At 39.7% G+C, this 13,931-nt stretch overlaps 1 protein-coding gene across 2 annotated transcripts; it reads right to left on the minus strand.

Moving 5' to 3' along the window:
- Positions 1–1,589: 1,589 nt before the first annotated feature.
- Positions 1,590–13,510, minus strand: sh3d21 (SH3 domain containing 21). 2 transcript variants are annotated; one of them, XM_010731636.3, is made up of 17 exons: positions 13,320–13,510; positions 12,705–12,862; positions 12,552–12,609; positions 11,651–11,760; positions 11,085–11,175; positions 10,920–10,981; positions 10,793–10,832; positions 9,855–9,949; positions 9,359–9,460; positions 8,943–8,994; positions 6,431–6,481; positions 6,222–6,339; positions 5,213–5,378; positions 4,389–4,469; positions 4,080–4,276; positions 2,674–2,737; positions 1,590–2,531 (listed from the first exon to the last, which is right to left on the minus strand). In XM_010731636.3, the coding sequence occupies exons 1-17, from the start codon at positions 13,324–13,326 to the stop codon at positions 2,499–2,501; spliced, it is 1,485 nt and encodes a 494-aa protein (XP_010729938.3). In that variant the 5' UTR covers positions 13,327–13,510; the 3' UTR covers positions 1,590–2,498. The 2 variants fall into 2 exon arrangements, with proteins under 2 accessions (XP_010729938.3, XP_010729937.3); XM_010731635.3 differs by having other exon boundaries at positions 12,543–12,609.
- Positions 13,511–13,931: the final 421 nt, after the last annotated feature.

Consider the following 13,931-nt stretch of genomic DNA (forward strand, 5'->3'; position numbering starts at 1 on the left):
GGCTTTCGGAAATCAGTGGCGTTGATGGTGTAGACTCCTTTTGAAGTAACTGTGTAATTATATTTATATAAACTGTGAATGCTGTCTAACCCAAAGTTGTAGCACTCAAAATGTGCTTCACTCAATATTTTGAATGGCATCTTTTCCGTTTTACAGGATGTAATCAAGATGCACATGTAATTAGAAGCAACATATTTTTAAAAGCCTAGGGTAGTTATGAAACAATACATCAATAAAACTGAGTCAACAGCACCATGAGGGAAATCCAGTTGGGGGAAGCCATAAATCTGAACCACAGCACGGCATGGGAAACCTCTCTAGAGATAAACTTAGTATGGATGGGCTGTTTTTTCCAGATTCCAGAACCAGCTTTTACAGATAATAACATCTGCAGTCGTGCTCTTTAACCGTTACTTTAAATAGTTGCATTAATCATTATTTATGGTAATGGACAAACGTCAAACCTCTTTGAGTCTAAAGTTGCACAGACAGTATCATTTTAAGGGTATAAGCAGGGCTTTGGGACTTTTTTATGATTCTTCTCAGTGAAAGAGCTCCATATTAAAACAGAATTTTTTAAAAAATGCGGCAGATTTATTTCCATCTCCCATGAGGTCATGCATATAATTTGTTTCTGCATCTGTTCAGCGCCTTTCTTTGACAGAGACGAACTGTTCTTTGTCAGTTCAGCTCCTCTTTCTCTATTTCTAATTTTAACTTGGAGGGGATTTTTTTTTTTTTGTATTTGACCTCTGAGCTCCAAACTGCTTCAGTTTTTAGTACTTAGTCTTCAGTACTCCCAACAGTGCACTGTGCTGTGTTGCTGTTGTCTGAGACCTAGAGAGCGAGTCAAATATTGATACCAAGCCATGCATTATAATTTATAGGAGCGCCTTATGTAAGCCACAGCCGTCACGCTGACATTATTGAATATTTTAGAGGTTGCTCAGTGAAAAAAAAGTCAAATCTTCTTGTGTTTGCAGGGCTGTACAGAAAGGGCATCCATTTTCCACATTTTTAATAAAAAACTGTCTCAATATCAACTGATCCTTTGTATGTTAAGTTTAATTTATTTCACCGCTTGTCCAAGAGGGAATGTGCCCTTAATGACCATTATTCAACACAGTATTCAAAAATAGTATGTTCCCATGGCAGTTTCAGAAGCACCCGGTCCCTGATGAGCTCCAGATGCCGTCCAGATGTGCTCTACAGCGGGCAACACTAGTAGGCTTAGACAGGAGCACACCACCAGCACCACTGCTGCCGCCAACCCTTTGGAGCCAAAACCGAATCTATACGCGTTACTCTGAGGATGGCGTGGTCCAAATATAGTCATGTTAAATAGCTCTCTCTAGGGTGGGCGCAAAGAATTTCTCATTAATTTTCTTCCCACGTTCTCGACATCCATCACGATGAGTCACACTGTGTTCAAAGCTTTCAGAGTGAGTCAGTTTTTCTCTGAGTGACACAGGGTGACTTTTCCACTTAACTGCAAAAAACTGCAGTTGACCACAAACTCTGTACATCCTGGAGCATTTCAAAAGCATATCTTGAGGTGTTATTTCATTTAAAAAAAAAAAGACTCTCCATTAACATCAGCACATTTTCTTAAATCTTTAATCTTAGCACATTTACTCTTCTGAATAAAAATATATTGCGAGTTTTTCTAATGTGAGGTCACTAGTGCCAGGTCACTAAACTTTTCAGTAAATGCTGGATTGGCGGTATCCAGCATTCACTTAAAAGTTCAGCATTTCTCTTTATGTTGAATTATCATATAGTGCCCCCCAGTGGACGTGTACAGCATTACATTCTGGTGTAGAAAATCACCTGTTTTTGACAGTAGTATTAACATTCAGGCTGGATGACTTAAAATTACATTTTAGGTCTTTGCAAAAGACCTCATAATATTTCCTCCTATGTACAGCTGCATATAATACATGTTCTGTTGAGGCATTAGTTATGTAAATGCTACATACAGTAAATTTTATGATAAAAGAAATGGTAATAATAAAAAAAAAGATGAACAGTGTAAAACAATTTGCAACCAAGAATAACCCATTTGTAATTTCCAGCCAGGGTGGGAAATTACCAGTAGTCAGGAGCCAAATGCTGGTAAAATATGAAATAATTTAAGTAATAACTATTGAGCCGCTTGTGAATTTTCATGTCAGAGGCTTATAGATGTTCACATTTTAAAAAGGTTAATTTCCCACCCTGTTTCCAGCATTCAAATATGTAAAAAAAACAAACAACAATACATTATTAAAAAGTCTTTTTGAGGATCAAGTTTTTCTGGTTCAATGCAGGAGTTTGATCCTATGTCCAACTATACTTTCTGATTTAGCCCTCTCTTGTGTGTCTGCAGTCGTAGAGCTTGCTCGTCTCCTCCATCCTCGTTCCAAGTCAGAAAAATGTTCATATTGTTTAAATTTGCAGTACGAGAGCCTGCATGGCACAGTGTCAGACAGGCAGCCCAGTCACAGTCTGCGTCAGGATTAATGCTTCATTCTCAGACTTTGCACTTCCTCCTGTATGGGACAGACATTTTTTTTAACAGTCAGTTCTACTAAATCATCATGAGCTTGGGAACCACAACTTCTCTTTCTTGTGACAATAACCAGCAGACAGTAAGTATGAATGCATGCAAAACTCAAGACACGTCTCACTGACCTGCAGTGCCGTTCGCTTGTTTCTCTCCTCCCTCAGTTCTTCTTTCACTTCCAGGATGTCTCGCCTGATTGAGAGAGATAAAAACAAAAAGTGTGGTTTGCAGACATGGGTATGACTAAAGACTGCAAGTCAAGTCAGAAGAATAAATGGAGGCATATGAATTTAGAATCATACATTTGTCGTGGGAGTGAATTGAAAGAAACAGAATTGGCCTCGATCTTGATCACTCTAATTAAGCTCCAGTAGTGAAAAATACATTTCGTAATTGTCACATTAGGATCAAATGACAAAATGGAAAACAGTAAAAGGGCTCCCACATGAACCTACAGATAATTATCACCTAAAAGAGCTTTAAAGAGCTTTAAAGTGAGATTCAGCTCATTGTTCAGCTGTGTGGCTACAACTAGTGGTTTTGTTCTCTCTCACCACTCAGCGTCATTTCTGGTCATGGGAAGCAGCAAAAAAGCTTTAAACTAACTCTCTAAATCTCTGTACACTACACGCTAATCACCAAACAGCTATGTCTGCTCGTAGAGAGAAAGATATTTCCCTCAGGATTTGGATTTACATGAACAGCTGTTGCCAAAAAATCTGTTCCTGCAGTTAAACACACAAAATGTAAGCCTTAATGTAGATGGCCCAGTTTATACTTTTTCTACGGTAGCATGGGAGCAAATGACAGATAACGACAAATATAATGCACAGAGGACTAAGAATTATTTAACAGATAACGTTCCAAAATATATCTTAAATACTGTGACTATGAAAAGGCATCTAAAATCTGGCAAGCTAACTTTTACCGTGACCAGTTAGATAACTTTATAAAGGTATCTTAATATATTACCAGTGTTCACACCTTTTCCTTATCTAAAAACCTTTAAGGCCCGATGTGGGCGCCCAGCGCTTGATCATACTAACTGATTGGACCTTTCTTCAGGTTAAAGCAGGGTGGAGCTGCACTGGGAAATGAACCAATATGAAAGGTGTGAAACTTGACTCATGTCAAGTCTAATCAAGCAACATAACTATTTTTTTACATGACATGTTGTCAGGTTTTTAAACACATGACCCTTGTAGATTCACCTTTTTAAAACTTCTCTGGAGGAAATCGTGTGTCTATATCTACACACAGCATGGCTTATGTTTACCCACGAGGCCTCTGTGATGTTTCATATAAAAAATTGCCTGTTTGTTTTTTCTTTTTTCTTTTGGAGCACTTGATTAGTCACTTCCTGTGTTTACCAGTGTCCATAAACAACAGCAGATAGGAGGGTCTGTCTATGCTTTCTCAGTTATGGACGATGGGAAACAAGATTTCTTTTTTTAAAATACTGTAGCTTTCGTTTTTTTCTTGTACACACCTCTGAGATAAACTGTATCGGTCATTAGAAATGAGCAGTACTCACTCATGTCGTGTCTGTAACAGCTCCAGAGCCATCCTCAGCTCTTTGATTTCAGCCTGCACGCTTTCCATAGTTGGTTCTTCTTTATGCGTGACAGTTTTGCCATCCACGACTACTTTGGGTGGTGCTGGTCGAACTGGAGGTGGCGTCTTGGGTCGCTGATCAGGCTTCGCAGGTGATGGCAGGAGATTTTCTGTCCCCTGCAATGAATTGGGTGGCTTTGTATGTTATTGTGAAACCCCTCAACGTTATTGGCTCCAAGTTGAAATGTAGAATGCACAGTGCACAAGATAAACAGTCAAAGTCACAAACCTTTTGCCAGCCGGGTAACTTCTCTGTCTGAATCTTTTTTGGTGATAATTCTGGTTCTGTCTGGTCAGTCGCATTCTGTGCCTGCAAAAGAGCATGAGCCACACCTTTTTAATCTTTGCAAACAACCATTTCTCACAACCTACCTCAATTTGTATGTATGTTTGGGCAACCGTGTACAAACCATAACAGTATTACACACTTAATTCCTTAATAATCTCAGAGATCAGGCCAGAACTTGTTGCTGCTGATGTAAAGAGGTGGGTGGCTCTTTTCTTAATAACTATGGCTGTTCTTTTGTTCAAACACATCTTGTGGCTACATTTCATTCTGATCTGTTGAGTGCAAATGCAGAATTTGTTCTCTTGCTCTCTTAGAATGATTTCTCTTGTAGGACTGCTAAACAGTAGTAGTAGTAGTAGTAGTAGTAGTAGTAGTAGTAGTAGTAGTAGAGCCCTTTCTGTAACTTCTTCTGCAAAGCATACCACCACAGAACATAATAGGCATAGGAATTGAATGCACTACTATTCCATTTTAAGTCTATCTATCCACTGTATGACAAACATGTATTATAAGTGCTATTACCTGACCAGTCTGCACAAAATAAAGGAGGGAGTTGCCTCACTGTGGCTGTGAAAGCTCAATCTAAGGTTGCAAAGGTCATCTCCAGAAATGGTGGTTAGGTCTGTGGTCTGGCAAGTTATCAGTAGTTCCTCTCTCAGTTAAGTGTTGATTATGTCACACCTCACTTTCTATATTGGTCAGACTTCAAGCGAAGCCAAATCTCTGATAGAAAAGTGAGAAATCGAAAGGAGTTTGTCACTAACGTGGGCTGCTGCGGCCAGGCCCGATGGTGGTCTCCTCTGCGGGGGTTTGGCTCTGTTTGCTGTGGGATGACTCAACCTTTCAGTCTGCAGATCCACTCCATCAAACTGGTCAGCCTCTTTCACCTCTGGTTGCTTTGGTGTAACATGAGCCACATCGCCATTGGTTCTAGTGAGAATAAGTTATAAATGAGTAAAAAGTAAAAAAAATTAAAATAAAGTGTCAACTTTTGATTGAAAAAAGAAAAGTGAGGGACATAAGAGGGGAACAAAATAATAGTTGGTGGTGTTTGGTGAAAGGAAACTGTGGTTTACATTTTCATAAAAAAATGTGGTGGCTGCAGGTGCAGAGGATGGCAGCTGCAGTCTTGAAGTCTCTGTCTCACTTTCAGATCTTATATGCAGTAATAGCAGATCAGCAGAGGCACAACTCAACTTCAGTAACCTTTATACATCGTTTAGATCTGATATGAGCTTTATAAATATCATCTTTGACGTAAAAAGCCTGCAAAATTAAGCTTTTTTTAAACATCAAGAATGAAGCTGGAACAGTAACCCTCCCAGATACGTTTGCATGGAAACAATTTTTCATAAAAAGCTCGTTCTTCATTAGCAGCCCCCTCAAGACAGGACCGTTTTTGTTTTCTCAGTTGTGTGTGTGCCTACGTGTGTGTGTTTTGCTCAGGAAACAGGAAATGGGCTGCTCTCGTCTGTTTAGAGCCTGATCTGACTCATCCCAGAGTTTCCACTGAGTCGCTAAAGGTCGGGCATCCTGGCATTCTTCTTTAAGAACACCATGGCAACTAGTGGCAGCAACCAAAACCTTTAACATCTAAAGGCGCCGCTCCCGGTGCCAGACCAAAACGGAGAAAGTGTTCCTGACATTTCCTGAAGGCCTTTTTTTGCTTTAGAAAGGTTGCAAATGAATCACTGTGCATGCCCCTGAGTTCAGAGACATATTCTCTTGTAAGTCTTTAGGGGTTTTGCATCAGAGATGCTTAGCATCACTCACTTGGGCGAAAACTTGTTAGGTTTGTCTTTGATTGGAGGTGGGCTGGGTTTGATGATGCTTGGCAGCTTGACTTTGGTTGGAGGATTGCTTCTCAGGTCCTTAACCTCTGGTTTATCATCTGTGAGGAAAATTCATCAACTCAAAACATTGATATTTAAAAAGAATGTGACACAAAACTGTTACGGTACAAAAGGCACTGTCATGTATACCCTTTGTCTTTATTGGACCACCTTTCTCCATTGCTGAGGCCTCTATCTTCACTGAAAAAGAAGCAGTGAATAAACAGTTATCACAAATTTGCATTTGGTGTTATAGCACGGATACATTTTTTTTTTTTTTTGATGAAATTCTAAAACTATTATCGTGCAATCATAAAATTACAGAACTGCTGCACGTGATGAAGCAGTGACGTCTTTTATCACTTTGAGTCTATTGACAAGCTTGAAAATGTTTCCCTAAGCGTCTACTTTGATGGCGCCATCAATCTGCAAGGCAATTCCCAGGTGTCGTTGTGTGTAACAATATGAATATGGAGTAGGTTGTTTCTATTAGGGACATGCATGCTAAGCAAATCTACCTTTGACAGAGCTTCCACGCCTCATGCAGATGTGGCTTTTACTGTAGTAAATGTACTGATACATTTCCATCCACTTGTGTGAGATCTCCATAACACTGCCAGTGGTTTATTTTATTAGTCAAATAGAAGAATCTGCATTTGTTTACTCCAGAAAGCATTATGGTTTAATGTGGTGGAAGGAAAAAATGTCTTTTTTTAATTGAACTGTAGTCTAGTTTATGAGCAGTTGCATGGGAAGTAAAGTTGTGCACATCAGCTGGGGCACACCAGGTTACAGCTGTATCCAATAGCAGCTCCCAAAGGTCTCAACAAGTTCCGCAGGGACAGTCAGCTCATAGAAAAAAAATACAGCCTTTGAGAGGACTTGTAAACTGAGAGTATAGATTGAATTCAGAAGCCTCTGTAAAGGCGAGGTTCGTATTTACCATGCAACAGAGCTTGAGGAACCAGGTTACAGCTTTGTGAAATGAATATTGCACAAATCAAAGCAGTAAAACAGCTCTAATGCAGAGCTGTAAAAACAGAGCATAGTTCTTTGCATAACGCTTAGGACTCAGAGATGCATTACCGGCCAAATGAGAACACAGGAAGCCTACCTTGAATGTTCAAAGCATTGTGCAACATTCCCTCTCTGGCAAACCATCCACACAGCAGTAGTAGCTCAAGTGTTGCCTCTTGTGCTGGTCGTGAAAATCACTGTGACAGAGCTCTCCTCCGTCCCCCCCACCCCCTTGTTTCCTCCAAGACTCCTGAACTGTGTCACATGACCAGTCAAACCATCCCCCATCTCACTAGTTCTGAGACTTCCTGTGTAATTCTTGTGAGTGATAATGTTGTGATGAGTGTAATTTGGTGGCAATATTTGGTTCAGTTAAGATGACATCTCTGAATAGTTGTGTGCTTTTTGAGGAACTGATTCACTGTTTTATCTGCCTGTTTACCATCTGTCTGCATTTTGAATTTTACAGAAGTTTAACTCTTTTTTTTTTTTTTAACTCTTTCATTTCTTTTTTTAAATTGTTGCTAAATTTGCATCTTGCATCACAGACGGCGCTCCTCAGCTCAAACTTGAAGCCACATCCTGCTTTCTGGTGACATGTAGATTTGATTACTACAGCTCATTTCAAAGGCTGTCTGTCTATCTGTTCCTTTTTTTTGAATCAACAAACTAAAAAAGTAATTGGTTTGACTGCTATATCTGTCAGAACACATTAACAATGACAACAGTTTCTAGAAGAATCTGTCCTTTTCTAAAAACAGTCATTCAAAGTTGGTTAGAAAGCTATCAGCATAGAACAAATCACAAATATGCCACAGGTTTAACTTGATTGTTCTCCTGTACAAAGGTCATTTACCCTTGCAATTTAATCTTCTAGTTTTAAGTCTGCCTGTCTAACCGTCTGTGCATGTTACAGATAGATTGTGATGTGATTATGTAAGGTTGATTTAATCTAAAAGCACAAGACACAAACATTATCATGTTGTGATAGTACATGTTCTATGGTTGTCATAGCAATACCACAAGTCCTGTATTTAAGATTTCACTTTAGTAAACATAAATCAGCATAAGCATTAAAAAAATAGCCAACGTGTACTTTTAATGAGGCTTTTGATCAAGCTGGGGCTAACTGTAACTACTTTTTATACTGCTGGGGAGCGTAGTCTATGACATTACACCATCATTTATTAGATTTGTATTTATAATTTTAATCTGCCAACTAATTAGTAACTCAAGCTGTCAGACAAAGTTAGTGAAAAGCATATTAGCCTACAGATTGTAGTGGATAGTGGCATAAAATGAAGGTAAGTTATCAAAATGTATGTATGTAAATGTATTCCTCTCCTGTGTAGGCGAATGTAGATGAAAATGAAGAATCAGAACTATGGTTAACCAAAAGATTGAATTATTGTGTATAACCACACTGAGAGGTCTTCATGTTTCTTCAGCACCCAACCAGTATTGTTGTCAGTTTCACCATCTGCATCAACCACAGTCCCAACTGTCAGCAACACTGCCAGGCTAAACACAACAGCAGCCAGAAAGCCCTCAAAAACACGAAGCCTGGTAGCTTGTCACTCTGTCAAACAGCGTTTCCTCCTGAGCTGCTGTGTTTGATCATTGCAACAGTGTGCTGTTCTCTTACCTGAGAGTTTCTTGTCAGTGTTGCGTGCAGGTGGTTGGCTTGTGGTCCCAGACTAGAAGAAGAGAAACGGAAAACTCAGTTTGGCAAGTACGTCCCTTTGTCAATTAAAGGCGTTTCTATTTGACACTTTTTTCCACTAAGGGAATTTTCAGTGAGTAACTCCAACAGAGGATGTCAACTTGACTCACTGCATACCGGCTACAGACTTGCTAAAGTAAGACAAATGCCAGCCAGCTGCAGCTACTTTGCAATCTGAACCATTTCAAATTATAAAGTATAGCAGAATAAATTACTATGAAACAAGTCCATGGTTTCATGATGGCACAACGCGATTGTCAAATCTTGAATATGGAGGTCCAGTCCAACAAGGATATCCAGTCCAACAAGGATATGAGGTTGTGTTTTAGTCCACTCACTTGCAGACTGTCCATTGGTGGTATCACCATGACAAAGTTATCAGGAAAGAAGCCACAGCGTCCGTTTAGCTCTCCCTCCCACCAGCCTTCATCTTCTGTTTCCTTCACATGGAGATTAAAGGGACACATTAGAAGCTCAAACACGGCCAGTGTCCTTTGGGATGTGAAATTGCTGCGGGGTTACCAAACGGTCAAGCAAGACATGGCTGCCTTATTATCAATTTATCATAGAAGGTATCTCAGATCTTTTTCTGGCAATACTCATGATTTGGAAACCTGCCACATTTGAGTCATTAAAACAAATGTGCGTCATCCTGCACTGTGTCACATGGTGGTTATCTTGAAAGTGACACAACTGGTTTGGCTGGATGAACAATATAATACAACTACTTCGCAAGAAAAGAAATTGCACCCAAGGGACTTCATGGAGTCTATTAAAAGCATGACGTATTCAGAAGAAACAATGCCAGAACATAACAATACAATGTGCTCAAACCTTGCTCAGTATCACAACAACGTCTCCTTTCTTCATCTCCAACTCGTCCTCTGCTTTGGCCTTGTAGTCAAACATGACTTGGCAACACTCCACCACTGAGCAGAAAAAGAGACAACATTGGTAACATGAAACCTGAGCATTCTAGTACATGTGCGACAGAATTAAGAGGTTTGAACACTGTTATTAATGTAAACAAAGCTTGTTACGTTTGGATGTTCTGAATTAGGCCTTATTCAGAATGTGGCATTTCCCAATTAAGACGTATTTGGAATATGAGTTTTAGTTTGGGCTTTTATTGAAGTTTGCAACACACAGATTCTTGCCTGTATACAGTCTGCTGTCTGTGTGTGTCATAAACAAACAGCTAGCCAGGAAAAGCACAAAGAAAAAGGCCCACATGTCTGGGAAACACACATCAGGACAGACTGTAAGATAAGAAATATCGCAATGCCGATCTTCTGATTACGCCAGAGTATGCACGCCTGCGCGTACAGTAAAATGTTTGTTTTTATTGGCTACATAAACCGCTGAATAGGACTATTGTCGGAATAAGGCCAAAAGACTGTATATGTTGTGCATGTAAACGTAACCAGTAATGATTAATCTTTAATCATTCTCGTACACACCCTTCGCATCATAAACATAACGGATAACCTGAAGAAAGGTCATGATAAACTGGAAACAAAGGGAGGGTATTCCATTCTGATGTAACTCTTGGTACAATGATTAATGAAGCCGCTTTTACAGGAAGTTATATTTGACCTCACCCAAAAACCATTCAGGTAAAAGCACAGCAGAAATGAACACTTGTCTCGTGTTTATGATGTCAGGGTATAAATAGACTTGCCGGTGAAACTGTGTCTAAAGTCAGGATATCCCATTAGATTCAATCCAAAGCAATCAGTTCAAGAAGTGTTTGATGTAGTTTATGAACCTACCATGTTTTGCTTTGTTCCTCACACTTGTCCTTTGAGATAACTTTATGGGGACAAAGTACATTAAGTCAAGGGTAATTCATAAAATTCATGTACTGTATTTCAGAAATATTATTTCCACATTACGTACGTCCTTATTGAACACCGCATCAGTGAGCTTGGGTCTTGCCTTGCTGTCATTGTGCTTGCCATCTGTAAAAAACAGTATCACCAACAATGAGTGGGTGTTTTTGATGATGTCACTTTAGATTACATGTAGAGGAAAAAGAAAAACAGACATTTTGTGTTTACAAACCTTTAGAGGAAATGAAAATCTCTTTGACGAAATTCGACGGAAATGCTCCCACTTTGCCATTTTTCACACCCATCCACCATCCGTCTTCAATCTGTCACGTAGACGACGTCGGGGGAGAAAGAGAAAGTATGTGAGAAAACAATTTTGAAGACATTGTGTGGCCACGCTAAAGCTTTGCTAAAAAACCTCAACTTGATTATTCCGTATACATTCCAGAGATTGCAATCATTCTTTCACGGTCATTCATGTTTAAGAGCTCTGATTATTTGATGCCACGAACTTTCAGATATGTCCGCTTGCATTTCCAGAAAGCTCAATACAAAGAGAACAGAATCAATGAATACCTCTTTATTTGCACAGAAAAGATTGGCTGAGCAAACATTTCACCAACGCCCTCGTTTGCATGTAATTCTAAGGTTTTGACTACTGTGCAGCTTTAACAAACAGGAGTTAAACTCTCCTTCTGGGCAGCTAAAACGTAGGCAACCACTGCTCGTTTGTGGAGCATCACAATTTGGTTATTTGAGCTGTGGGTGTTTAAACAGCGAGATGAGATGGGACCCTACCTCTCTGATGATCTCTATCGTCTCCCCGACTTCCAGCATCAGCTCATCTTCATTCATGGGGTTGTAGGCATACACAACCTCGCATTTCCTGGTCTGTTTCATCCTCTTCGCTGGAAAGACAAAGAGTCGTCAGCCACATCAACAGACAGATATAAAGTTTCTAAACTACTGTTAATGCTGATGGAGAAAGAAGCGCTTAGTGGCATTGGATTCATCATGTCTAATCCCTCCGAGGCACTGTTTTTATCTGTTCCATTTTCATATTTTATAATCAGGATTTGTGTGGCGAGGATGTGGTACACATATTTACAGTCAGTTCTGCACTGTCTTGCTGAGTGCATGCGCCACACTAACCACACTTATAAACGCTTTCGCTTTTAGACCATAAAAGTTATGTTATACAAACTAACCTGTTTTTGAATAACAATATTTTGATGGTTTATTTTAAGTGGACTCTCGTGCCAGCTGAGATAATGGGCTCATATTGCAATGTGTGCATATTCTTTAACAGAATAATAAGTACATTAACTGTACTGTAATCATCTCTGAATGACTGACAATAACAATGACAGTCTGGGGCTGAAATGCCAGATAGCAGTCAACTCTGGCAGGTTTACATTAGATTAGATAGAATTATTATTATTATTATTATTATTATTATTATTATTATTATGATAATTATTTTCAAATAAAGAGTTTCATTCCAAACAGAGATGTGGACTATTTGTAGTAAGTAAGTAATTGATACTGTCTTCCAAGAAAGTTATTACGAAATATTAGGTCATGTTCTATTGCAAAATATTGCCTCATACATGTCTGACTCCAAAATGTCACACTAAAGTAAAAATCCGCTTTTTAAGTTGATAACTGAAGAAAATAAGAGAATTTATACTTTGGGTACTTTTTCTAATGCTTCGTGGTTCCCTCATGATATCACCCATCAAATAGATCGGCACCTCCTGTAATGACAAACCAAAACAGGGCCATGTTTTAACACATGAACACATAAATAAACATACAGTACAATGCTGTAGGCTGTACGGCGTGAACAGACCTTGACAAAGTTGGCAGGGAAGATCCCTCTCTTTCCTCTCAACTCGCCCTCCAGCCATCCCTCCTCGCTGGCCTTGGTGACATTTTTGACCACATCCCCCATCCCCACTGTGAGCTCGTCTCCCATGGTGCCCTCGAAGTCGATCAGCACCAGCACCTCTGCGGTGGAAACGTAAATGGGGCAGAAAATTAGATTCTGTGCACAAAGGCTTGCTTCACGAGTGATGTGTCCTGACATTTCAAAACCAAGACAAAACCTCTAAGCAGTGAAGGCTAACCAAGGATATGGGCTATGAGCAAATGTAGAAATGAAATATGAACACAGTACAGAAAACAGTACAGTCAGTCAGCCAGTGTTAGTGGGTCTCCTGACTGACACACAGAAAAATAAACTTAACCCTAGATTTCCAGAAGACGCAAAAGCATACATTTAATCTATACAAAGTTCTACAATTGTGTCCATATACCTGCTGTTTTGGTTAGTTTGGTTTTAATTCCTTCTTACTTACTCTTGGTTTTTACCATCAAATCTTCACAATTCCAGCAAACAAGACAGCTGACCAAGATGTCAAGAAATTCCTCCAATATATAAGAAAAAGCGACGACGCCGACTCACCCATCATGTCTTTTCTGTTTGTCCTCCGGATTTGAATATGCAATTCTTTCACAAAGCTGCAAACAAACTCTTAAGTAGAAGGAGAACTGAGAGCGAGCGGTTGTGTTGTCTAAGACGGAGAGATATGGCGGCCAAGGCCCTTCTTCCTACTTGTCAAACATTAACATTGAGCAACTTTTCCTGAGGCCAGTCAAGGCAAGTCAGCAGCAAGGAGTAGGATGGGTCATACAGTCTAGAGAGAGAGGGGGGAGAGGGCTAGAGAGAGAGAGAGAGAGAAGGAGGAGAGAGGGAGGACATGGAGAAGGAGAACAGGTAGGACAGGTTTATAGTGAAAGAACAGAGCTCATAATAAGTGAGGCTTAACATTGGAGCATGACTATATAGTTCATCTGCAGCAATGAGAGCATTAGAAGACAAAAGTCAGCATTCACAAGCAGCACAATTCTCCCTTTAATCCAGGTCTGTTGTGTGACGTTGAATAGCTGCAGATTTTCAAGATTCAAACTCAGTACCTTATCTATGATTCATGGGTGGAGTTTGTATGTGTGTGTGGGTGTGTGTGTGTGTAATGTTGTTGTTTTTGTATACCCCTTGAGGCAAAGTGTCTGTCCA

Source organism: Larimichthys crocea, chromosome XIII, assembly GCF_000972845.2.
Source record: "Larimichthys crocea isolate SSNF chromosome XIII, L_crocea_2.0, whole genome shotgun sequence".
NCBI lineage: Eukaryota > Metazoa > Chordata > Actinopteri > Sciaenidae > Larimichthys > Larimichthys crocea.